Source organism: Hyla sarda, chromosome 4, assembly GCF_029499605.1.
Source record: "Hyla sarda isolate aHylSar1 chromosome 4, aHylSar1.hap1, whole genome shotgun sequence".
NCBI classification, from domain to species: Eukaryota; Metazoa; Chordata; class Amphibia; order Anura; family Hylidae; genus Hyla; species Hyla sarda.
The window spans coordinates 287405165-287432247 of record NC_079192.1 but is presented as its reverse complement, the minus strand read 5'-3'; the positions used below and the strand labels follow the sequence as shown (position 1 = coordinate 287432247).

At 42.3% G+C, this 27083-nt stretch overlaps 1 protein-coding gene across 6 annotated transcripts in view; it reads left to right on the top strand.

Moving 5' to 3' along the window:
* The window catches only part of OTOGL (otogelin like), a 200561-nt gene that overhangs the window by 57945 nt on the left and 115533 nt on the right, over positions 1 to 27083 (top strand). For all 6 annotated transcript variants that reach the window (XM_056574456.1, XM_056574455.1, XM_056574457.1 and 3 more), the window contains 10 exons: positions 474 to 597; positions 3480 to 3657; positions 7189 to 7313; positions 8150 to 8359; positions 13504 to 13669; positions 15273 to 15347; positions 15507 to 15559; positions 16520 to 16682; positions 16776 to 16883; positions 18094 to 18232. In XM_056574456.1, coding sequence (XP_056430431.1) covers positions 474 to 597; positions 3480 to 3657; positions 7189 to 7313; positions 8150 to 8359; positions 13504 to 13669; positions 15273 to 15347; positions 15507 to 15559; positions 16520 to 16682; positions 16776 to 16883; positions 18094 to 18232 — 1341 coding nt within the window. The remainder of the gene's footprint in view (positions 1 to 473; positions 598 to 3479; positions 3658 to 7188; positions 7314 to 8149; positions 8360 to 13503; positions 13670 to 15272; positions 15348 to 15506; positions 15560 to 16519; positions 16683 to 16775; positions 16884 to 18093; positions 18233 to 27083) is intronic.

Below are 27083 nucleotides of genomic sequence, written 5' to 3'. Positions count from 1 at the left end.
GTTTTTATTCACATTCACAGTAAAACACAATAAACGCAATATGAACGCATAAACTTCCATACCGTTTTGTAACAGATTGCTCTGGTACAATAACTTATTACAGTACAGTTCTATTCGAGTGAATAGCACAGAGCTAGGTGTATTATCAGAACCAGCTGCTATGTTGTAGTTTTAATAATGTAGAGGCCACTGCGTTCACCCACAATGTTGAGTTTCCTAATTAGCAAAAACAATAGGCCATACATCTAGTGTAAACAAGTAGCTACAACAAAACTGTTATCAACTTTCACTCAACTGAAATATCCAAAATAATAGTTAGCATGTTACTGGCAAAGGAAAGCTCAACATGATCACGGTCCAAAGCAAGATCGTGGCGTGCCGGGTTTGCCTAACCTATTTTAACACTATTGTTCAGTTCATTGATGTAGGTAAGGTAAAGCCACTTTGTAATGATTGTATGCTTTCTTTTTTAGCATTCTGACCATACATGCATTCAGTCGATAACACTTGTACTAGATGAGGATATTAATAAGCAGATCACTATCTTGAGGAATGGAGAAGTCCAGTTTGGTTCTAACCAGGGTATTATACTGAATGGTAAGTAGTCTATGGAAATACAATACATGAATAATGTACATACTGTTTAACTACTGGTTTGTTGGTTATCATAAAGGGTAAATTTGGAGAGAGTTGTCCACCTCACCCCACTGTAGAGTCTCAACTGACTGTTGCACTGATCCTGTGTTCACGATCTCACCTAACAACTTGTAAAACAAACAACTGGATCCAACAGGTGCAGTTAAAAAAAACTCTTGCCTTATTTATAGTGTCCATGGATTACAAAAATCACTTATCGGCCAGAACAACAACATGTTTCTGGCTCCTATGCACCCTTTATCATAGAACGTATTTGTGTTCTGGTTGCTAAGCAATTTTTGTAATGCATGGATGCTCTAACTAAATGGACACTTTCATTAAAGCACATTTTTTGCTATTGCACTCCTTATGGTAAATAAAAAATCTTTCTAATGTACCTTGTTTAAAAAAAAAAATAAGTTTTCTATATTTTATTTGTGTTTAAAAAAAGCTGCCACTAGGTGTCGTCCTACTTGTCCAGAGCACATACACCCCCCCCCCATCTCTTGCACAGACTTTAGACTCCTGCTGGCCTGGCAGATGTTCAAAATCAGGAAATGCATTCTGTAGTGCTGAGGGGGGGGGGGGGAGTATGCAGCCTTAGCCAATCAAAGCTAATCTCACATTGAACTGCTCTGGGCTGTATGGAACAGAGTGAGGGAAGAAGTTCTCCCCTGTATGGCTTCAGATGATGTCACATCTGCTGGGGAACGCCCCTTCCCTGTCTGTGAATCTGACAGAGTAGAAAATACAGAGAAATATCAAGGTAGAAAACTATAAAATATTTTAAAGGGGTTATCCACCATAAGGTGATTTTAGTATGTACCTGCCATACAGTAATGGACATGCTTAGGAATGATCTGCACTTAGTCTTGGGGCTAAATGGCTATGTTGTGAGATTACTATAACACTGTGGCTAGCTTTTTGTGAACTGGTATTTCCTGTTTGAGTTTTCCTCTTTTGCCTACAAATCCCATAATTCCATTTCAACCCTCCCACACATCAGTCACCCCACCCATTGAAACATAAATGAGATGCATCCATTCAAAAGACCTGTGGTTTTCAATCAGGGTGCCTACAGCTGTTGCATTAGTTGCAGATTGATCTCTCTCCCACCAAGCGATCGCTCCACCCATTGAAGCAGACATGCTCCCTGTCATCAGCTGACTAGTGAGGTCAGGTCTCGGCCGCATTGCAAGCTGGGAAAAATCTGAGACAACAGTCATTTTGTATGCTGTTAAAAATAAATATTGGGGTGAAAATCGCATAAGAATTTTGAGAAAACCGTCACACACAGGTACAGACACTATATTATGAACTACACTAACTTTACAGCCCCTGTGGCATAGTCAAATAAAAAAAAATCCTGGAATACCCCTTTAAAAAAAAAAAATAGGCAGGGGGTAATTTATCATGATGGGGGCAGTGATCTGGGGGGATTATAAAATAAGATCATGAGAGGTACAGATTTAACCATTCTCTTCTATGGAAATATATAAATACTTTACTTTGAAGACAAGGACGTAAGGTATACCACTTGCTAGGAGACACTTCACTGATGAAGCAAGAGAGAGATATTCAGTAAACCACACATTAAGAACAGAGTGAAAGCCATAATACCCACAACTGCTCAATTTTCCAAACGTGCATGCTACTTAATGGCAGAATAGGACCCTATTTCAAATTTGGCATGGTACCTATAGATGCTTTGTATTCACATGTTTTTAGACATAGACTTGATTATTCAAGTGCACATCAATGGTACTTAGGGACAAATTAAAAAAAAGAAAACAAAACAATGTAAATTGCACAACACAAGCATGGTAATTTAAGCCATTACAAAATTGGTGTGAATACTAAGCTCAACAAATAAAATGGTGACAGGGTCATTGGTTTGGCCTGATCCCACAGAAGTGTTATTCCAAATTCTCATCTCAATCCAATCTACCTTTTGTGGAACGGTTGATAAAATAAATCTGATCATCATAGGAGACTTTACAACTCACAGGACATAAAAGCCACTATAGGCAAATCTTTAGAGATCTTGTGTTTTGCATGCCTTGAAGGGTTAATAGCTGTTATTGCAGGATGAAAGGGAGCTGCACAATATCAGGCAGGTGTTTTTAATGGCAGGTTGGTGCATAGCCTAATAGCATAGTTGCGTGTGTTGTTTATTTATTAATTTATGCTGACAAAATCCTGCAACTTATTACAGAAATTGTTTCTATTTACATGAATCTTTGTCATAATCTTTTCGCTTATTATTTATTCAGCATAGTCAACTTGCATATTACTTTAGGTATAATTAAAGAGGGATAATACATTGGTAAACGACAGTGTGATACAGACAAATAGAAAGAATGGCGCAGGAAACTTATACAAGCTTACACACAATAAGGCATGTCTGGTAGAGGTATTGCTGCCATATTGGTTGGTTGAATTTTTAGGCCACTTTGTATGCTGGATGGAATGTATCAGATGGAGTGAGGGAGTTCCAGAAGTAAAGGAGAGGTTTATGAAAAGTTTTGTGTGAACAGGGAATTTAAATAAGGTTTTCATTGGCCCAGCATCGATTTGTAAAACACGAAGATTCAGAACTTAATCTTACCAACACCAGATTTACAGTTCAGACAGACGTAACAGTGGTTACAATAATTAACAGTTGGCTGTTGAGAAAATTATTTAATTGATAGTCAACTGACCAGCAATTCTTTGTTGTTGCAATGCATTCTCAGGAACAACACTAGGGGGCACATTGTTCCATAAAACAATCATATGCGGAATAACAACAGAACGCACAAAGATTCTCATCTATAATCCCTTTATGTACTTCTTTTTTACAGGTGATATTGAGGTTCGAAATTTGTCCTCAATGTTTGTGCAGCTAAAGACAAAGTTTGGAATAAGAATTCAGTTTGCTAAAGGAGGTGACAGACTTTATATTCAAGCTAATAGTTCCTGGAAGAGGAGAACATTGGGACTATGTGGGACATTTAATGGCAACCTAAGAGATGACTTTCTGTAAGACTATCTGACATTTACTTATATTTATTAAATGCCATTAGGAGATAAATGATAGAACTGTTCTAAAAAAAAAAATCAACAAAGTTGCAAAAATAACATGTTGCAAAACTCAAACAACTGTATTAAAAAATACACATTTGCTCAATTATTATAATGTGGAACACAGTTTCTTAAAGGGATGGGTGAAAACATAACACAGCTGTCCCATTTATGACAACTGCCTCACAGAAAACAGAAATTTCTAATAAATTCTCAAATGGCACAAAAAACTACTTAAATAATCCACTTTAGGGTAGATAGATCCAGAGCCACATGTGAGTAATACAAAAAACTACCCCCAGTGAAGAAAGACAAAAATTAAGAATCAGAATAATATGCACAAGTATACTATTTGTTAGGCTATGTTCGCATTTGTGTTGGAGGCTTTGTTCACACAGTTCAGGAACGAGATTTGGAGACAGGACTCGGTTACCAGCTGACTGTCAATCATGCAGGGACAGGGATGGGAGGGGAAGCAATGGGGGTCGGTCCAGGCTTCAGCACTTTTGGGGCTTAGAATAACCTCTTTGACACTTGGTTTCAGAGAATGAATGCATTTTTCTACATAATGGAACCACAGATATATGAAAAGTGCCATGTGTCTCCTTGCCCTAACAGCTATCTAACAGTTAATTTGGCTCTCAAATTTATGATAAATAATTAGATTTTATTGTGCAGTCCTATACAATTTGTTGTTAAAGGAAAACTGTCAGCAGGTTCACCCACACTAATCCCAATACACTGAGTTATAGTGTGGGTGAACAGGAGTCCATACAGGGGTCACTTAATTTTTTTTTTTTTAGTTGGGTTGCCGCTTTTTTTGTCCTGTAAAGTCCTGTAATTCACCCCCTTAGTTGTGCTCTGCTGGCATGTCCAACACCAGCAGTCCTACTTTGGGTCCCTTAGGAAGGTGCCTAAGCCCGGCCCCTTATTCGCAAATGCATTTTCTTCAACTCCACGTCCTAGTGACGAGGAGTCACACACCCCCAGAGTGCTGCACTCTGTATGCAGAGCGCATGCGCTAAAGATTTTATTCAGCTCTCATGTCCTGATCACGAGAGAGCTGTGCGTCCCTGGAGAGTGCTCTGCACAGTGTAACTGCGCATGTGCCAGGCCCTCCCTACTCCCGACTTCTGTAGCGAGGGCCCAGCGCATGCTCAGTTACGCTGCGCAGAGCCCTCTCCGGGAACGCACAACTCTTCAGCGCATTCACTCTGCATACAAAGCGCAATGCTCAGGGGACGTGTGATTCAACGTGGAGTTGAAGAAAATACATGTGTGAATAAGGGGGGCGGGCTTAGGCACCTTCCACCGGGACCCAAAGTATGACTGCCAACGGGGGACACACTATCTAAAGGGGTGAAACACAGGACTTTACAGGATGAAAACTCAGCAGCAACCCAACAAAAAAATGTAAGTTACCCCTGTATGGACTCCTGTTCACCCACACTATAACCCAGTGTATTGGGTTTAGTGTGGGTTAACTTGCTGACAGTTTTCCTTTAATGTTTCGGTCCTACCTGGACCTTCATCATAACATACAGGACTGCTGAGGAGGAATGAGGAGAAATGAAAATAAATGGCCGAGCGGCATGCCGTAGGAGAATGTAGTGGTGACCTAGGTCACTGAGGCAATGACTGAAACGTTAACAACAAATTGTATATAAGGACTGCACAATAAAATGTAATTACGCATCATAAATTTGAGTGTCAAGTTTATTCACGAAGATTTGATACACACTGGGATTCCCACTTGTGCATCTATCCAAAGGGATTGCCATATTGATTTGCTTTCAGTGTGAGCAGTAAACATTGATTGCAGCGGACAGATTCCCTTTACCCCCAACACTCTTATGATGACAAATGTCCTATAGTAGTTACCCTATAGACTTAAAGGAAAATAAATGAGCTGCACATGTAAGGCTTTGTTCACAACAGCGCTGAGCTTCGTTCAAGGGAGCATTCGCTGCGTCTGTTCAAATCACGGGAGTTTCCATCTCAAAATGTTGTATGTGCTCAGTGATAAAATAATGTTTTTCTTTCTCTATGACCCCATCTTCTTTCTCTGAAGTAAGAAAATATAAAAAATTACTACATGGGCTATGTTTGCTCATTAAAGATTCTAAAGATTAAAAGGTTTCTCTCTTTTTTCATGCCAAATTCCATTTTATGCAAATTAAATTAAAAAATATCTGTAATTCCTTTTTCTTTTTGTTGTCTTCTGCTCTGATATATATTTTTTCGCTACATGTATTGGAATACTTAAGCCTCATATTACTTTGGTATTGTTTGGATTAAATTAACAAAAATGTATTTTAAAACAAATCACAGGAGTTGAGCAGAAAAGAAAAGACTGCAGGTCCATTTTTTTCTCCGCTTAACTCCTGGAGAAAAAAAACCAGACACCAGACAGAAACTAGACAAACCCCATTTAAAGTCAATGGGACCCGTTGGTGTTCATTGTGCAACAGACCATTCCGGTTCGCTGGTTGTCACTGGAACGGATTTGGTATCAGAGCTCCTGAATGGAGTCCTAACACAGATAAGTACCTGTTGTCTCTCTGATGACGCTCGGTCCCCTAGTGAAACGTTAGGGCAGGTGCAGACTGATTTTAGCCAGGCAGGTTGTGGTAAATGGACCAGAAAAAGAGTCTCTGGAAGGTTCAGCACTAGGACATTTCATAGTCCAGTGAATGTAAAACAAATACAGAGACATCAGCACCACCTAGTGGGCAATGAGCAAACTGTCACCACAACCAGTCTGATCATTTTAACCCTCACTATTTTGTTGTCCTGAAACTATTTTAACTATAAGATTTACAATAAAAGTTACATTTTAGGCGGGTCTTTAGTGTAGGGTACCATTTCCCGGAGGGGCCGCCCCCTCTAATAAGGGGATTAGTTGTTTATAGTTATTAACCCAAGACCCACCGGGACCATTTCTCTTTATGACTAATAGTGTTGAGCGGCATAGGCCATATTCGAATTCGCGAATATTCGCGAATATATGGACGAATATTCGTCATATATTTGCGAATATTCGCATATTCGTAATATTCTCGTTTTATTTTCGCATATGCGAAAATTCGCGTATGCGAAAATTAACATACACGAAAATTAACACATACAAAATTAACATACGCGAAGATTCGCATATGCGAACATTTGCATATGCTAATGTTCGCATATGCGAATTTCCGCATGCCAATCTCACACAGTAGTATTAGAGCCTTCTTTACATCACACAAGCTGGAAGCAGAGAGGGGTGATCACTGTGATGTGTACTGTGAAAAAAAAAACCAAAAAAAAAAACCAATATTCGTAATTACGAATATATAGCGCTATATTCGAGAAATTCGCGAATATGCGATATTCGCGAATAATATTCGAATTGCGAATATTCGCGAGCAACACTAATGACTAACACAGATGTGACCTTGGTCTAAGTGTGCCTTAGTTCATTCCTAAAATCATTCTATTTTTCATCAGTTCTCCAGCAGGTATGATTGAAGGAACCCCACAACTTCATGCCAATGCCTGGAAAATATCATCAGCTTGTTTAACTCCAGTAAACATCCCTGTAATAGACCCATGTGACACTAATCTTCAGAATGGTAAGCTTATAGTCATAAGTATAAGTCATAAGTCCTATTGTGACAAAGATTATTTGCCTTATGCAGTCAAAAGAAAGCTTAAAGGAGTACTCCCATGGAAAACTTTTTTTTTTTTAAATCAACTTGTGCCAGAAAGTTAAACAGATTTGTAAATTACTTCTATTAAAAAATCTTAATCCTTCCAATACATTTTATGGGCTGTATACTATAGAGGAAATGCTTATCTTTGTGGATTTCTCTGATGTCACGACCACAGTGCTCTCTGCTGACCTCTGCTGTACATTTTAGGAACTGTCCAGAGCAGCATATGTTTGCTATGGGGATTTTCTCCTGCTCTGGGCAGTTCCAAAAATGGACTGCAGAGGTCAGCAGAGAGCACTGTGGTCGTGACATCAGAGTAATCCAAAAATAAATGCATTTCTTCTGTTGTATATAGCCCCTAAAAAGTACTGGAAGTATTAAGATTTTTTAATAGAAGTAATTTACAAATCTGTTTAAATTTCTGGCACTAGTTGATTTAAAATGTATTTTTTTCCTATGGGAGTACCCCTTTAAAGGGATTTTCCCAGAATAGATGGATAATTGTTTGATCATTGGGACACCAACAATTGGATCAACATGATTACTAAGACTGTGATCCCAAGGTCCCCATTCTTCCTCACAAGGATAATTGTAGTGAGGAGGAGTTTGGTGGTCAAGCATGTGCACTGCTGCCATGTCCTTCAAACTCTTTAGGAGATAATGCAAGTTGGCTGATGTCTCGATGTATACACCAAACGCAACCTAAGGAGACATATAATTATAAATGTAACATATGTAATCATTTTGTTTTTCAGTTGGATATGCAACCAACTGTGATGTTATCAATCAGGAACTTTTTGCTCCATGTCATGCCTACGTGAGTCCAGGATTGTATTACCAGTTGTGTCGTTTTGATGCATGTAAATGTGGCAGTACTTGTCTTTGCAATGCCCTGGCTCACTATGCCTACATTTGCAACAAGCATGGGGTATCCATCAACTTCAGATCACAGGTTTCATTTTGTGGTGAGTAAGTAGATACAACAGCATCGTATAATGTGATGAATAATCGTGTTCTGTATATTTGTCTATGCATCATAAATATCTTTTGGAGTTACTGGATCTTATTACTTATTGTCTTCTTACAGACAATGCTCCATAGATGACCTAATTTGCATTGTATTTTCAGACAAAGCATTACCTGTAAGACTCCATATCTTAGCTGGATCTCCTCAATGAGAATCATTACTCCTGCTCAGGGCATCAAAGACATTTCATCCAGCCAACAAGTACACTACTCTGTACTGAGAAGGAGAAATAACCATAAAACAGATGCCTATATTGGGTGTCTGCTTTACATTTCTAATCAAGTTTCATAGATCTTTTACAGGTTAAGCATTAACTTACAAAGTAGCTTCCAACTGTTGACGAAGGAGTAATATTTATCTATTGTAGCTGTAAGGGTCCATAATTATCTCAAACTAAAGCTGGCCATATATACATAAGATGAATGGAGACAGAAATGTCCAATCCTGAAATTTCAGTCACTCACTTTAAGATTATCTGCAAACTGTGTCTCTGATCTGCCATTTGAGTCAGGCATGTTAATGGCTGGATTGTTTTATGAACAAGGAGGTTAATGACCGTTTGGCAGCAATCATATTTTATATCCAGATGTAGTTGTAAAAATTAGCTTCTCAGTACTTTTAACATCTTCTGAATAGTAGTTTAAAGGAAATCTGTCATCAGTGTCACCTGCACTAACCTGTAGGTACAGACAGGTAGTGCAGGTGACACTGATGACAATTTTACTTACCTTGTCCTGTTCCGTGCTAATGTTCTCTGGCAATCCTCTTCGGTATCTTCAGCTCCGGGCCCGACTTGGAGCATGACATCACCGCTGCTGTTCTCTGCTGGGTCCTGCTGCAAGCAAACAGCAGCTGTGACGTCACTAAGCTCCACCCATGCTCCAAGTTGGTCCCAAAGCTGAAGATACCGAAGAGGATTGCTGGAGAACCACAGCATGGAACGGGACAAGGTAAGTACCAGTGTCCTGGACAGGGCCTCTTTTAGGCTTAGCGTGGCCCTAGGCAAAATCAAAAGAGGGGCCCCAAAAGTCGTAATAGTACACTAACCAGATTTGCAAATTTTTGGTCACTTCAAATACCATAAAAAATATCTAAAAAAGCAATTGACAAGTCCCATCAAAACAAAAATGGTACCGATAAAAACTACAAAACACAGTGCAAAAAATGACCCTCATACATCCCCATATACAGAAAAATAAGAGTTATAGGGATCAGAATAGTACAATTTTATATTTTTGTATAGTTCCCCACATTAGGTTGGCAGTATAGTTCCCCCACATTAGATAGGCAGTATAGTTCCCCCACATTAGGTTGGCAGTATAGTTCCCCCCACATTAGATAGGCAGTATAGTTCCCCCACATTAGGTTGGCAGTATAGTTCCCCCCACATTAGGTCGGCAGTATAGTCCCCCCCCACATTAGGTTGGCAGTATAGTTCCCCCACATTAGGTTGGCAGTATAGTTCCCCCACATTAGGTTGGCAGTATATTCCCCCACATTAGGTTTGCAGTATAGTTCCCCCACATTAGGTTGGCAGTATAGTTCCCCCACATTAGGTTGGCAGTATAGTTCCCCCACATTAAGTTGGCAGTATGTTCCCCCACATTAGGTTGCAGTCCCCCCCATTAGGTAGGCAGTATGTTCCCCCACATTAGGTGGCAGTTCCCCTCCCCCCCATTAGGTTGGCAGTATAGTTCCCCCACATTAGGTAGGCAGTATAGTTTCCCCACATTAGGTGCAGTATGTTCCCCCACATTAGGCTGGCAGTATAGTTCCCCCACAAGAGATTTCAGTCCCCCCCCAATTAGGTAGGCAGTATGTTCCCCCACATTAGGTCGCAGTTCCCCCCCCCCATAAGGTTGGCAGTATGTTCCCCCCATTAGGTAGGCAGTATAGTTTCCCCCCATTAGGTTGGCAGTATGTTCCCCCCACATTAGGTTGCAGTCCCCCCCCCATTAGGTTGGCTGTATGTTCCCCCACACTAGGTATCAGTCTCCCCCATTAGGTTTGCAGTATGTTCCCCCCACATTAGGTTGCAGTCCCCCCCCCATTAGGTTGGTAGTATGTTCCCCCACATTAGGTTGGCAGTATAGTTCCTCCCCCCCCCTACTTTTTCTATTTTTCACAATTCTTTACCTGGCCGCGCTCCGCAGGCTCAGGTAATGTGGCGGGTCTTGTGGGCTGTGGGGATAATATGACAAGTGACGTTTCCTGCCGGGTTCTCTATGCTGCGTCAGAGATGTCACTCCTCATTTCCTGCAGCCGGACACAGAACGCTTCACGACACAGTTTTTTTTTTACTACACTGGCGCTGCAGGAAATGAGGAGTGAGGCCGCATAGAGGACCCGGCAGGACATGTCATATTATTCACACAGCCCGCAAGCCCACCGTTTTAAAGTGACCGCGACCGGGTTGCTTATCTTTAACAAGCAGCCGGCGCTGCGGACACTTTAAAACAGTTGCTCCCCCCCACTGAGCAGCCGGCAGGGGGCCCCCTGGGGGATGGGGGCCCTAGGCAATTGCCTGGGTTGCCCCCCCCTAACGCCGGCCCTGGTCCCGGATCATTGTCCCATAAGTACCATTGTCATCTGTACCCACAGGTTAGTGCAGGGGACACTAATGACAGATTTCCTTTAAGTCTAACATTGGTTTGCCTTTTTAAATGTGTGTAGTGTTTGTTGGCTTTTAACCAGTAAAGTACACTGTGATATTTTCAAATCATAAGGTATGAATGTAATACTGATTGACAACCTAAAAAGTAGATGCCTCTGAAAGACCTGAAGGCATTTGTCAGGCCTCCGGCTGCCATGATAACCTATCTGCACCCTGCGATCATTATTTAAGATGCAGGTTTCACTGATCTTGGCTGTTATAGCTGAAGCTTTGCTGTAAGATGAGATGAGCGCCTACTGTTGATCACAAGGGCACATCATTAAGAGAATTGGCCCTTTAGAAAGGCATTCCATGGGATTCATATACAGTAGTAGCAGAGTGAACAGTTGTAGTGAATTAACTAGATGTGTAATCCCACCAAGTATGACTTTTATCTCTCCTTCATTTGTATGTCAATGTATTTTATTAGGTAAAAAAGATGATTTGGTGGCCCAGTACGGGAGGTGTTATCCCGTACCCTTGCTGCCCTGTCCTGCAGCCTCCCTTCAGTGTCCCCTGGGCTCCCTTGTACATGTTTCCCCCTGTACATATGTTCTGCATTGTAATGTATTATAAAATGTCTTGTTGCTTTAAGAGTTGTACCATCTGATATGTCATGTGATTGTTACCCAGGAGTTATCAGTGACCAGGTGACCCCAAGGGTGACCTATGGGCTCCCTGCTAGTCTCCCCCATATAAGCCCTGGGTTTAGCTAGCTTGTTCTCTTTCGTTTTTGGAGATGTCTTTGCTGAGGTCAGTCCTGCCTAGTGTGTGTGTCCAGAGTGTTGGAGGCCTCAAAGTCAAGTCCTGCAGCCACCATCAAATGCAAGTAAGCTACAGACATAGCTTTGTCAGTCTTCAGTCAAGTCAAGTCAGTCCCTGTCATCTGTCAAATCAGCGTGGCCTGCATTACATTGTCCAGTCCTAATACAAATCCCAGCAAGCCCTTAAGGTCTCTGAGTCACTGGTCACCTCAGTGGGCCCTGCCTGAACTGTATAGACTTTACCATCTGTCTACCCTCAGTAAAGCTACAGTTATCCGTAACTTGGCGTCGGAATCATTATTGCCCCCCGTGCCTAGCCCAGGATCTAGCGGTATACCTTCGGGTGGTATCGAGGATAAACCACGCCCTGGTGTCAGGAATACAAGGGGTTAATGCCATCTGCCCCAGGGTAATAACATCTGCCCTCATCACATCCCGTTACCATAATGACATGTCATGTCAAAAGTTTTGATAGGGTCTGTCAGGGTGTGTCTAGTGAAACTGAATGAAGATTGCAGTAAGCAGGGGAGTGAAGCACATATGTGTCTTTACCTGCTCATTCTAATGATGGATCAAAACTTTATGATGTCTTTGTCATGTCAAAAGTTATTTTTAATTGACAAAGGCACTTTAAAACATATTACTTATTGGTGTTGGTAAGGAAAAACAAGGTTGGCTCATGATTAAATCCCTTTTGTCGACCATCCTAGAAGTTCTAGAGTAAAATGATTGAAAACAAGATGCTGAACAATAGTTACCAATAAGATAACCACTGTAATGAAGACATTACAATGACCATATTTGATAATAATTATCTGCCAGTTTAATCGGGCATGTTGCTGGTGGGAATGTTTGCCTTGAGATTCAAATCATCCCTTTAGGTACTCTTAGGCTATGTTTACATAACAGAATGTCAGGACGGAGAATCTCCGTGCGGACATTCCGGACACTGCGGGGCACCGACATAATATGCTGGCACTAGGACCGCACAAGAATGTGCCTTCTCATAGATGGCTATGCATTCCATGCGGTTCTCGCAACAAAGAATGAACGTGAATGGACATGGAAAAAGGAATTTCCGTGCTGGAAACATCTGGCACGGAAATTCCGTCATGTGCACAGAGCAGAAGAATCCTGTTGAATTTAACATGACTCAGTGGAATTTTTTGTGCGGACATTCCGAGCAGAATTCAGTGCCAACATTCCTTTGTGTGAACCTAGCTTCAAAGTGTGTAGTTTTTAGTTTAGCTTTAAAGTGAATTAAATAATAAAAAGAACAGGTCCTACTTCTACTCTTTTTTGAATATACTCATGGGGGGAGATTTATCAAAACCTGTGTAGAGGAAAAGTTGATCAGTTGCCCATGGCAACCAATCAGATTGCTTCTTTCCTTTTTGAATAGGCCTCTGAAAAATGAAAGAAGCAATATGATTGGTTGCTATGGGCAACTGGTCAACTTTTCCTTTGCATAAGTTTTGATAAATCTCCCCCCATGGTGTCAAAAAGAAAATGGATTAAAAAAGAAAAAAAAAAAAAGTGAAGAAGTGGCACCTGTTCTTTATATTATCTATTTCATTGGGATTCAATTCCAATCATCCTATATGTTTGACACCAAATAAGTTTGAATGTAATGAGTTATATAATGACTTAAATTGTGTTTTATAGGAGTCATATGTCGGTATGGGATGTTGTACCATCAGTGCTCCTCTTACTGCGGACGCACTTGTTATTCTCTTTCTCTGGGAGAAGTCTGCACTGACGAATGTATTGAAGGATGTAACTGTCCTGATGGAAAGTACTTTGATGAGTCTCTTAGTTTTTGTGTTCCAATGTAAGTATTTCACATAAACATAAAGTGAATGTCAGTCTCAGAGAGTTACCGGTTATGCTAAATAGTTCTATGCTAACTCTTTTCTGTGCTAATTTCTCACTAATGTATTGGAGGTTTTTTTTTTTATCAAATGCCCAGTGTTTCTTCATCTAACCATAACTTTAAAGGAGTATTCTGGTATCACAAAATTGTTTTTAAACAAAATTATCATCCCAAGTCATATACGGTAACTTATTAACAAAGTGTTATAACAAATTGGCATGACTTCAGCATGCTTATGTCTGATTCACCTTTGACAGGAAGTTGTGTAGTTCTTTCCTTGTCAGCTCTCCAGCTCCTCTCTCTGTCCCAAGACAACGCATCATCTTCTGCTGTCTCAGTAGGTGTGGCTGGATCTTATCTCTGAGTTCATGCCCTGTCCCCTGAGTGATGTCATCACCTTTGACCATCTCCCTGTCATATACACACATACATATAAATCTTTCTTGGGACATTTAATGAATAATGCCAATCATTGTACATTCCTGGCTGAGCAGTGGCTAAGTAGAACAATTCCCAAAATGTGTTCATATCCCCTTAGCTCTTCATCACAGCCCTCTCAACCCGCTCACCCTCCCACATCACTTTTGCCAGTTATGTGGGAGGGTGAGCGGGTTGAGAGGGCTGTGATGAAGAGCTAAGGGAAAATTAATGCATTTTGGGAATTGTTCTACTTAGCCACTGCTCAGCCAGGAAGTACATTGATTAAAGGGGTACTCCGCTGCTCAGTGTTTGGAACAAACTGTTCCGAACTCTGGAGACGGCGCCAGGAGCTCATGACATCATAGCCCCGCCCCCTTAATGCAAGTCTATGGGAGGGGGTGTGACAGCCACGCCCCCTCCCATAGACTTGCATTGAGGGGGCGGACATCATGAGGGGGTGGGGCTATGATGTCACGAGCTCCCAGAGCAGGCTCCAGCATTCGGAAAAGTTTGTTCCAAACGCTGAGCAGTGGAGTACCCCTTTAGCTGACATAGGAAGAGACCCACAAATAGATTTTTGTTGGTTTCAGAACTGAAGTAAACAGGTTAGCAATGTCATCTTCATAGCTTTCGCTTTTTTTTTTTTTTACCTGATGTTGGAATAACCCTTGATATGAGAAGCTTCTAGAGAAAGCTAACCATGACAGATTTAGGATGTATTAAAGATTTTAAAGATTTTGCACCAGGTCCCAAGAGCTTTAAGTAAGGCAGCTGAAAGAAAAAAATTAAAGTAGCATGTCCCTGGGATAGTAGAGTTTCTGGGCTCATTGGGAAAGATTTTTCAAAACTTGTGTAGAGGAAGAGTGGTGCAGTTGCCCGCAGCAACCAATCAGATCGCTTCCGATAAAAGAAGTTATCTGTTTGCTTGCTTTGGGCAAATGCTCCTTTTTTCCTCCCTTATGTTCTATTGAGATACAATTTGTAGACATTTTATACAGTTTATCAGCAATATAGTGATCTATTATTTTACCTGCACACATTTGCAGCATATGACTTTTTATACATTTTAGGTTTACTAGTAAATCAAGCCTTTGTTTTAAATTCTTATTATTGACCTATAATTATTCTTTCCACCTTTTAGATCAAGTTGTCGTTGTTATTTTAAGGGCAGAATCTATCATCCGGGGGAAGTGATCTTGAGACAATCTGGCTCCTGGTAAGACGAAATTTATATAAATAAAATATACCTAATACAATTCTGTCCAGAATAGTTTGGATGATCAGCTAAATCTGTTGTAATGGAATAGAGTAACCTTTATCTTTGTGGGACACCTGTATTATTGCAGAAGTAATGATGTCTTTCTTTTTCTGCTAGCCAGTGTTTGAATGGAACAATGAGATGCACTGAAACTTCTACAACCATCACAGGTATGCTATGAAGATGAAATTGTACCTGGGTATGTTCACGCTGCGGAACTTCCGCTTGCTGAATTCAGCGAGCGGAGATTCCGTCTGGCGGCCGCCGCCAAAAATACTTAGGTGTAGGACCGCGCGGCACTGCGCCATCACCATTGATGGCTATGCAGTGCTCGTGGACTTCTGCGCAAAGAATAAACATGTTCTTTCTTTGCGCTGAACAATTTAAGGAAATTGTCCGCCGCTGTAATTCTGCAGTGTGAACGGGTCTCGCACAAGACCCGTTTACACTGATAGTAATGTTCACTGCATGGAATTCCGAAGGTATTCCCCAGTGTGAACATACCCTTAGATCACATTTTGATCCAGGGGGGTTGCTAAAATCTTAAAAGATCATGAACACGAGCCCCAAGGTATATGTTAACGGTAACCGAGACCTCACCGTTAAGGACGCGCAGCAACGATTACGCCGCTGCCTTCATTATCCCTTTAGACACTGTGATCAATGCTTGTCCTGTCTAAAGTGAATGTAAAATATGCCAGTAGCTTAATGGAGCTCATAGGACCACCCAAAATGTGATTGTGGGAGCCTGATGAGCTAAAATGGCGGCGGAGGGTCCCCTTACCTGCCTCCAGCCACCAGTTCAACAGTTCAGTGATGTAGTCTGGAAGCGCCAGACTGTATCAGTAGAGCGCAGATCTCACTGTTCAATGCTATGCAATAAACATAGCATTATACAGTGAATGCAATCTAATGATTGCATGTAAAAGTGTGAAATATAAGATTACATAAAACCCTTCCCCTAATAAAAAATAACTAATAAAAACCATGTTGCTCAAAGTAGGTATGCAACTGCCATTGTGCAAGCTAATAATAACATTTTAGCAGGTCATTGCAACTTTTTATGCATTATTCATTTGAGATGTAGTTCAAAGAGCTATGTTTTTCTCTATTATTATTTGATATTGAAGGTCACACATGTCCAGAGGGAAAATTATACTTTGACTGTCGAAACCCTATACTGGGTTTACCATCTGCTGGCGTCAACTGTGAAGTCACATGCGCTAACTTGGCAATGAACTTCACATGTGTCCCATCACCACCATGTGCCAGTGGATGCATTTGTCCACCAGGGTAAGTAGTAACACTTGTAATAATTATGTTTTTATATAAACTAATGCGCTTTCATGCTTATTTATGCTTTTGCTTATTTTATCTTTTTTATAGCATGGCAGAACATAAAGGGAAATGCTATGTGCCAGATAGTTGTCCATGTACTTGGAAGGATTGGGAATACTTGTCTGGGGAAGTGATATCTACACCATGTTACACATGGTAGGTATAAAATACAGTATTAAAATAGTTGTCCTCCTGTTATGTCATTAATCATTGCTAAGATGGACTATAATTACTGTATATACTCGAGTATAAGCCGACCCGAATATAAGCCGAGGTCCCTAATTTCACCCCAAAAACCCAGGAAAAGTTATTGACTCAACTATAAGCCTAGGGTGGGAAATACATCATCCCCCCCATGTCATCATCCACACCCCCGTCATTAACACCCCCGTCATTAACACCCCTGTCATCACCCCCCCCTTCATCATCACCCTGTCATCATCACCCTGTCATCATCACCGCCTGTCATCATCACCGCCTGTCATCATCCCCCCCTTCATCATCACCCTGTCATCATCCCCCCCTTCATCATCACCGCCTGTCATCATCACCGCCTGTCATCATTCCCCCCCTGTCATCATTCCCCCCCTGTCATCATTCCCCCCCTGTCATCATACAGACCACTGTCATCATTCCCCCCCCTTCATTAGTGGTCTTCAACCTGCGGACCTCCAGATGTTGCAAAACTACAACTCCCAGCATGCCCGGACACCCATCGGCTGTCCGGGCATGCTGGGAGTTGTAGTATTGAAACACCTGGAGGTCCGCAGGTTGAAGACCACTGCCACCTTTGTCATCATCCAGAGACCCCCCCCCCCCCCCCCTTTAGTTTTCTACTCACCTCCCCTCGGTGGGAAGGAAGGGTGAGATGGCCCGGACCAGGTCACCCTTCCTTCCCACCGAGGGGAGGTGAGTAGAAAACTAAAGGGGGTCTGGATGATGACGAAGGCCGCAGTGGTATTCAACCTGCGGACCTCCAGGTGTTTCAAAACGCCAACTCCCAGCATGCCCGGACAGCCGATGGCTGTCCGGGCATGTTGGGAGTTGTAGTTTTGCAACATCTGGAGGTCCGCAGGTTGAAAACCACTGAGAAGGGATTGACAGGCGGAGAGTTCACTTGAGTATAAGCCGAGGGGGGACGTTTTCAGCAAGAAAAATCGTGCCGAAAAACTCTGCTTATACTTGAGTATATACGGTATAACATTTGAGTTATATAAAGGGATGTTATACCAAAATAATGATAAAAATCTCATAAAAAGGATCAAAGAAAGTAATTGACTAGGACTTAGATGATTCTCTGAAACTAGGAATGAGAAGATTGTAAGTGATGTGTCACTTATTCCACACAATGTCTTGTTCCTTGCAGTGTTTGTAAAAGAGGAATCTTTAACTGCACCAGTTATCCCTGTCCGTCTGTGTGTACTGTGTATGGTGATCGCCATTATTTCACTTTTGATGGCTTGGAATATGATTATGTCAGTGACTGTCAGGCGTTTTTAGTAAAGGTAAGGATGCAAGTTATTACTCTAGTCATTTTTTTCATGCACTATTCTGCTAGGAAAAGAGTAGACTCCTCAGTTAAATACCCATAGCAAATTCACCCCAGTGTAAGAATAGTTTTATATTTCTTCTATATAAAAAAATCCACAGGATAGGTGATAACTATCTGATTATTGGGGGGAAGGGGGGGGGGGTGTCCAAATGGTTGGGCCACCCCACAATCTCAAGAATGGAACCTTACACCTTCTAGAATAAAATGGTAGGTCACGCATGCACTACTATTTTTATCATTGTGATTGTTGCATTAGGAATTTTTTTGTTGTCTACTGGGTGGACTTGTTTAACTCCTTAAGGACACAGGGTGTACCTGTACCGCGTGCATAAACATCTGAACTATAAAAATATATTGTTAATTAAACCGCACGGTCAATGGCATACGCGCAAAAAAAATTCCAATGTCCAAAATAGTGTTTTTGGTCACTTTTTATACCATAATTTTTTTTTCAAAAAAGCGATCAAAAAGTCTGATCAAAACAAAAATGGTACCAATAAAAACTTCAGATCATGGTGCAAAAATTGAGCCCTCATACCGCCCCATACGCGGAAAAATAAAAGTTGTAGGGGTCAGAAGATGACAATTTTAAATGTATTCATTTTCGTGCATGTAGTTATGATTTTTTCCAGAAGTAATAAAATTCAAACCTACATAAGTAGGATATCATTTTAACCGTATGGACCTACAGAATAAATATATGGTGTCATTTTTACAGAAAAGGACACTGGGTAGAATCTGAAGCTCCCAAAATTACAAAATGGCGTATTTTTTTCAAATTTTGCCCCACAAAGATATTTTTTCTGGGTTTGCCGTAAGTTTTGTGGTGAAATGATTGATGTCATTACAAAGAACAATTGGTGGCGCAAAAAAATAAGCCCTCATATGAGTCTGTACGTGCAAAATTGAAAGCGTTATGATTTTTAGAAGGTGATGAGGAAAATCGTGATGTCACGCTCTACCCCCTCAACGCAAGCCTATGGGAGGGGGCGTGGTGGCTGTCATGCCCCTTCCCATAGGCTTGCATTGAGGGGTGGATCATGACATCACACGAGGGCGGATCAGGCATCTTATAAGATGTCTTAGGGCCAAAGTACCCCATTAAGAACATTTTTCTTTTTTCTTTTCTGTATTGTGAGAAGAAACCAGCGACTAAGTTCTTATTGGTATCACTTAGTTGATGGAGTTTTAATATAATAAATAGTAAAATTGCCAGGTATCCAAGTATAGCTTATTATAAACGCCACTTATTATGATCTAATTATTACCATTTAGATAAAATGTTCCCTTTTGATCTGCTACCAGTTAATTAAAACCTGGAGTGGGTCCAAAACACAGAAAAGGTGCAAATCTTTCCATTAGGCTATGTTTATACATCACAATGGCCGCACGAAAATCTCTGTGCAGACATTCTGCAAACTGCAGGCGCCTAGCATAAATGGGAATGTGCCGTCTCATAGACGGATATGCATTCTGGCACGGAAATTTCACTGTGTGCACAGTGCAGCAGAATCTCCGTGCGTAATCCTAATACGGAATTTGACACGGAAATTCGGATGTGTGAACATGGCCTTACGGTTTTTCTTTGTGTTGGTTCCACTTCCACTCCTGGTTCTGGTAAAAAAAAAAATTTAAAATAAAATAAAACACCAGCTACAAGGTTTTACAATAGTGAAATCACTATCAAGCCCCTTTAAAACCTGTCAGGTTAGATGAAGCGAAAAATACACCACAAAATTTTACCTTAGATTTCTAAAATCATAAACCAGTCCCAATGAAACCAACAGAGACCAGCTATGTGTAAAGAGTCTCCAATATTAGCCAGTCAAATGGGGTAGGTACTGCACTGTGATTGGGTAGGGTAAAGGGGTACTCCGCACCCCTAGACATCTTATCCCCTATCCAAAGGATAGGGGATAAGATGTCAGATCGCCGGGGTCCGCTGCTGGGGACCCCCGGGATCCAGGTGGGTGCTGCAGCCGAGATCCCGGGGGTCCCCAGCAGCGGGACCCTCGCGATCTGACATCTTATCCCCTATCCTTTGGATAGGGGATAAGATGTCTAGGGGTGCGGAGTACCCCTTTAAATAGGGAGAAATGCTAAGGATTACCATACATCATTTTTATGCTACAGTTATAACTTCTAGATTTGCTCACTACACATAGTGTAATGGGAATTAGCATGAAATTAGGCATTTTCTGTTTTTAGTTAATTCCATTTATTCAGATTTTTTTTTATCCCAGATTATCAAACCTTTGTGATATGGATTTTTTCAGTTATCATTGTTTGAAAATAATATCTAAGTAGATACAATTCTAAGCTATGCTTTAAAGGCCAAGCCGTGTTTGGTGGTCAAAATATTCATGACACCATTTTTGAAATCAAACAATGCCCAAAAATGTGAGATTAATCTTGGCCTTTTTATTAGCTTGTTTCCCTGCCAACATCCCGTCCTGCTACAAGTAATTGAAATGTCAGAACTTTTCAATCATTGCTGCTTAATAAAAAAATAATGCTGGTATCAAATAACCCAAACAATGCAATGGAATAATGGAGCCATTTTCCCTGCTGTGTGCAATCCCACTTTCATTTTCTTAAAGTAAAAAGTCATCCGTTGAAGCGCAAGTGATTAAGGAAAGAAAGACATAAAGCATTAACAATTCAATAGTGAATTTGCCACTGAAATTGTAACCAGTGATGAGTGAGTGCTGCCTTTCAGAACATTTTCAATTTTAATGATAGACATTTTATATGGGCAGTCAGAAGCCTTTGCTATATACGCTATCTGCAAATAGCAGGATTAGTGATAATCCACCAAAAGTGAAAGCATGTACTGAAAAGAAACTGATATAGTATAGGCATTATTTGTTTAAGCTGAAAAGACAGAAGAAGGAGACAGGGCTGAAACGTCTTGTATGTAAAATATAGAGATCTTTAAATTACCTGGAATGATAACATCTGAAATGTTGATTATTCGAGTTAAATGTTTAATACATAGTGCCTAAATATGTACTGTATGACATAATCAACATTGTCAGACTTGAACTATGACCCAGTTTGCATGGGAAAAGAATGTTGGGGAACTACCGTATTTTTCGCCATATAAGATGCTCTGGCATATAAGACGCACCCAATTTTAAAGGATGAAAATCTAGAAAAAAAAGATTCTGAACCTTCAACCTGCGAATCTCCAGATGTTGCCCTGGATGTCGCCCTCCATCGCTGTCGCTGCGTCTCCGGGATATCCCCGTCGCTCCGGAATGTCTCTGCTGCCCGGTATCCTTGCCTTCCGTCGCCGCCATCACGCCGCTCCGCATGCCGCTCCTATTGGATGACGGGACGGCGTGTGCAACGACGTGATGATGATGAAGGAGAGCGCTGGCCATGCAGGGATCCTGGCAGGCAACCGACACCAAGGAGGGAGGTAAGGTCCTTCCCGGTGTCCTGTAAGCTGTTCGGGACACCGCGATTTCACGGCGGTGGTCCTGAACAGCCTGACTGAGCAGCCGCATTAGTGTCACTTTCACTTCAGATGCGGCGTTCAGCTTTGAAGGGTTAATACAGGGCATCATCGCGATCGGTGATGTCCTGCATTACCCGCGGGTCTCGGCCGTTGATGGCCACAGGGACCGCCACGATAGTAAAGGTTTTAATGTGTATTTGCCGTATAAGACGCACCAACTTCTTTGCCCATTGTGTGATTTCTATGCTGTATCCAAAGGAATGATGCCAGACTCCCAGGCACAGTGACGCAGTTCCAGTTTCTTTGAGGATACTGTTTCTTAGATTGGTCAGGCTACTAGTGCTAAAACCCCCTCTAATCATTAGATATAGTTGGGTGAAGTTCATGGCAGCGAGCTTCACACCCCTACTTAGTGCTCAGTCCATCCCATTGCGGAGGTTGTGCTCCTTTTATAAGTCTACATTCACACTGCCGTTTGTCTCCGGCAGTGTGAAGCCCGTTATTTTAGGATCATGAATGGCGGGAGAAAAAAGCGGTGGACGACGGAACCCATTGACTATAATGGGGTCCATTGGGACCCATTATTGCCCATTATAACGCATCAAAATGATGGCCTAAGTTTAGAGTTCCTAATTCTGTGATGAGGCGGACAGTGGGCAGAGCCTGGAAATGAAGCTTACATACATATCATGTCCAACAATTCATTTATCCATTTAGATAATGTTCTTCAATAAATTTGTGAACATTTTTTTTTTTTTATCTTTTTGCCATTTGAAGGCAACTTAAATACAGTATATAATTCTGTTCATCCAGGTCTAGCCTATCATGTGTCTGCAATTTGCGTAACATGTTTGCTTTAAAGATGCAATATAATGGACACTTTATTGTATGATAACATTTTAAACTCTTATTGATCCCTTAGTTCATTCATCTAAAAACATTGCTAAGATGTGCAACTTTTGACCGTAACCATATATGATATTGCCACAGAATGTCTGTAGCCATGTCATTTTAATTCCATGCTATAGTGAAAAAAACCTTGAGGGATATTTTGAGTTCTAAAGTTCATGGGTAAAGCCAGGAGAAATCCAATCAGCTACTATGGCAATCTGCCTGCAGCCTTCTCATATGTTGAGTGTTGTGATGCTGGTGATGAAAACCAGGCCTGTGTGGGTTTTGTCATATTAAAACTGGTCTTATTGTGTGAAAGACAGGTGCTGCAGAACTTGCTTGGGCTTCTGGCCTTTGGGTTCTGACTCTTAAATGAAACAGAGTGAGTTACAAAGGCTAATTTGTTCACGTCTGGTGAGCTGCATTTAGCTATTGATGAAGGATTGTACCGACTTTGAACTGAAACTAATTAGTAATTAAGGAACTGATAGTGCCCCAGTGTTCAGACACACGTAAGATTGGAGGACGCTGGGCGACTCTTCTAATGTACTAGAGAGTAAATATTTTTTAAAGTGTACCCGTCGTTAGCAAAAACTTTTCATATAATGTAGATAATACCATAATATGTATATTTCTTATATACATTGGTTATAAAATGTGTATATTTTTGGTTGAAAAAAATGCTGTCCCTGCAGCTATTGCCTGTATGTCTCTGTGAGGAGATCAAATACAGGAAGAGAGGACGGGACAATCAGTGCTCTGTGCAGGCTCCAGAATTGTCAATCATCCTGCTCTGTGACCTGAGAGCGTGTCACAGAGCCTTACTGCACAGAGCCCTGCTTGTCCTCAGTGTACATAGCCCTGCTTGTCCTCAGTGTACAGAACCCTGCTTGTCCTCACTGCACAGAACCCTGCTTGTCCTCACTGCACAGAACCCTGCTTGTCCTCACTGCACAGAACCCTGCTTGTCCTCAGTGTACAGAGCCCTGCTTGTCCTCAGTTTACAGAGCCCTGCTTGTTCTCAGTGTACAGAGCCCTGCTTGTCCTCACTGCACAGAACCCTGCTTGTCCTCGGTGTACAGAGCCCTGCTTGTCCTCGGTGTACAGAGCCCTGCTTGTCCTCGGTGTACAGAGCCCTGCTTGTCCTCGGTGTACAGAGCCCTGCTTGTCCTCGGTGTACAGAGCCCTGCTTGTCCTTGGTGTACAGAGCCCAGCTTGTCCTCAGTGTAAAGAGCCCTGCTTGTCCTCGGTGTACAGAGCCCTGCTTGTCCTCAGTGTACAGAGCCCTGCTTGTCCTCAGTGTACAGAGCCCTGCTTGTCCTCAGTGTACAGAGCCCTGCTTGTCCTCAGTGTACAGAGCCCTGCTTGTCCTCAGTGTACAGAGCCCTGCTTGTCCTCAGTGTACAGAGCCCTGCTTTTCCTCAATGTACAGAGCCCTGCTTGTCCTCAGTGTACAGAGCCCTGGTTATCCTCAGTGTACAGAGCCCTGCTTGTCCACACTGCACAGAGCCCTGCTTATCCTCAGTGTACAGATTCCTGCTTGTCCTCAGTGCACAGAGCCCTGATTGTCCTCAGTGCACAGAGCCCTGCTTATCCTCGGTGCACAGAGCCCTGCTTGTCCTCGGTGCACAGAGCCCTGCTTGTCCTCAGTGTACAGGGCCCTGCTTGTCCTCAGTGTACAGAGCCCTGCTTGTCCTCAGTGCACAGAGCCCTGCTTGTCCTCAGTGTACAAAGCCCTGCTTGTCCTCAGTGTACAAAACCCTACTTGTCCTAAGTGTACAGGTCGCTGCTTGACCTCAGTGTACGGAGCCCTGCTTGACCTCAGTGTACAGAGCCCTGCTTGTCCTCAGTGTACAGAGCCCTGTTTGTTCACAGTACACAGAACCCTGCTTGTCCTCAGTGCACAGAGCCCTGCTTGACCTCAGTGTACAGAGCCCTGCTTGACCTCAGTGTACAGAGCCCTGCTTGACCTCAGTGTACAGAGCCCTGCTTGTCCTCAGTGTACAGAGCCCTGCTTGTCCACAGTACACAGAACCCTGCTTGTCCTCAGTGCACAGAGCCCTGCTTGTCCTCAGTGCACAGAGCCCTGCTTGTCCTCAGTGCACAGAGCCCTGCTTGTCCTCAGTGCACAGAGCCCTGCTTGTCCTCAGTGTACAGAGCCCTGATTGACCTCAGTGTACAGAGCCCTGCTTGTCCTCAGTGTACAGAGCCCTGTTTGTTCACAGTACACAGAACCCTGCTTGTCCTCAGTTAACAGAGCCCTGCTTGACCTCAGTGCACAGAGCCCTGCTTGACCTCAGTGCACAGATCCCTGCTTGTCCTCAGTGTACAGAGCCCTGCTTGTCCTCAGTGTAAAGAGCCCTGCTTGTCCTCAGTGTACATAGCCCTGCTTGTCCTCAGTGTACAAAGCCCTGCTTGTCCTCAGTGTACAGGTCCCTGCTTGTCCTCAGTGTACAGGTCCCTGCTTGTCCTCAGTGTACAGAGCCCTGCTTGTCCTCATTGTACAGAGCCCTGCTTGTCCTCAGTGTACAGAGCCCTGCTTGTCCTCAGTGTACAGAGCCCTGCTTGTCCTCAGTGTACAGAGCCCTGCTTGTCCTCAGTGTACAGAGCCCTGCTTTTCCTCAATGTACAGAGCCCTGCTTGTCATCAGTGTACAGAGCCCTGGTTGTCCTCAGTGTACAGAGCCCTGCTTGTCCACACTGCACAGAGCCCTGCTTATCCTCAGTGTACAGATTCCTGCTTGTCCTCAGTGCACAGAGCCCTGATTGTCCTCAGTGCACAGAGCCCTGCTTATCCTCGGTGCACAGAGCCCTGCTTGTCCTCGGTGCACAGAGCCCTGCTTGTCCTCAGTGTACAGGGCCCTGCTTGTCCTCAGTGTACAGAGCCCTGCTTGTCCTCAGTGCACAGAGCCCTGCTTGTCCTCAGTGTACAAAGCCCTGCTTGTCCTCAGTGTACAAAACCCTACTTGTCCTAAGTGTACAGGTCGCTGCTTGACCTCAGTGTACGGAGCCCTGCTTGACCTCAGTGTACAGAGCCCTGCTTGTCCTCAGTGTACAGAGCCCTGTTTGTTCACAGTACACAGAACCCTGCTTGTCCTCAGTTAACAGAGCCCTGCTTGACCTCAGTGCACAGAGCCCTGCTTGACCTCAGTGCACAGAGCCCTGCTTGTCCTCAGTGTACAGAGCCCTGCTTGTCCTCAGTGTACATAGCCCTGCTTGTCCTCAGTGTACAAAGCCCTGCTTGTCCTCAGTGTACAGGTCCCTGCTTGTCCTCAGTGTACAGGTCCCTGCTTGTCCTCAGTGTACAGAGCCCTGCTTGTCCTCATTGTACAGAGCCCTGCTTGTCCTCAGTGTACAGAGCCCTGCTTGTCCACCCACACTTCCTGCATTTGGTATCCTTACAGAGACACAAAGGCAATAGCTGCAGGGACAAAAATATACACATTTTTAACCAATGTATATTACAAATATACATATAATGGTATTTTCTACATCATTTAACTTCTTAAGGAAGCAAGGCGCACCTGTGGTAATTTTGTATAGCCTAAAAAATGTATAAAAAGCGATCAAAAAGTCCCATCAAAACAATAAACCGATAAAAACTACAGATCACGGTACAAAATATGAGCCCTCATATAGCCCTGTATGCGGAAAATTTAAAAAGTTATAGGGGGTCAGAAGATGACCTTTCTAAACATACAAATTTTGGACGAAGCACTTAGTGCGCAAAATCACGGTAATCGCCTTTCTGAACGCTATGCACGGTTGACCTTCCGGATCCCACGGCATCTCTATGTAGGAGCAGTCGATCACTTATTTTGCGGTGAGTGCGGATATCTATCTTTGTTTCTGCTTATCCCTTAAGTGTAGGTCTGTAGGTGGAAAACTGAAAGCATTATGATTTTTAGAAGGTGAGGAGGAAAAAAAGGTGCAGAAAACGGAGTCCTTAAGTTTTTGCTAATGACAGGTACACTTTAAATAATTTACATACACATACATAGATATAAAATTACTGCATATCTTCATTCTGTTAAATAAGATATCATGTATACTTATATTTATATTAAAGGATCAGACAGTGCATTAAAATTCCAACATATCCTCATAATGCTAAACTGTTCTTAAAAGAGTTAACCTGCTATTCTTGCACCCCAAATGACAGCTGCCATAATGCTTGCACATTGGTTGCCTACTGTAGGAGGCAGACAATGTGGCATTACTTAAAGCTCATCTGCAGGTCTGATGAGACAGGTTACTTAACCCCTTAAGGACCAGGCCATTTTACACCTTAAGCACCAGAGCGTTTTTTGCAATTCTGACCACTGTCACTTTAAACATTAATAACTCTGGAATGCTTTTAGTTATCATTCTGATTCTGAGATTGTTTTTTCGTGACATATTCTACTTTAACTTAGGGGTAAAATTTTATGGTAACTTGCATCCTTTCTTGG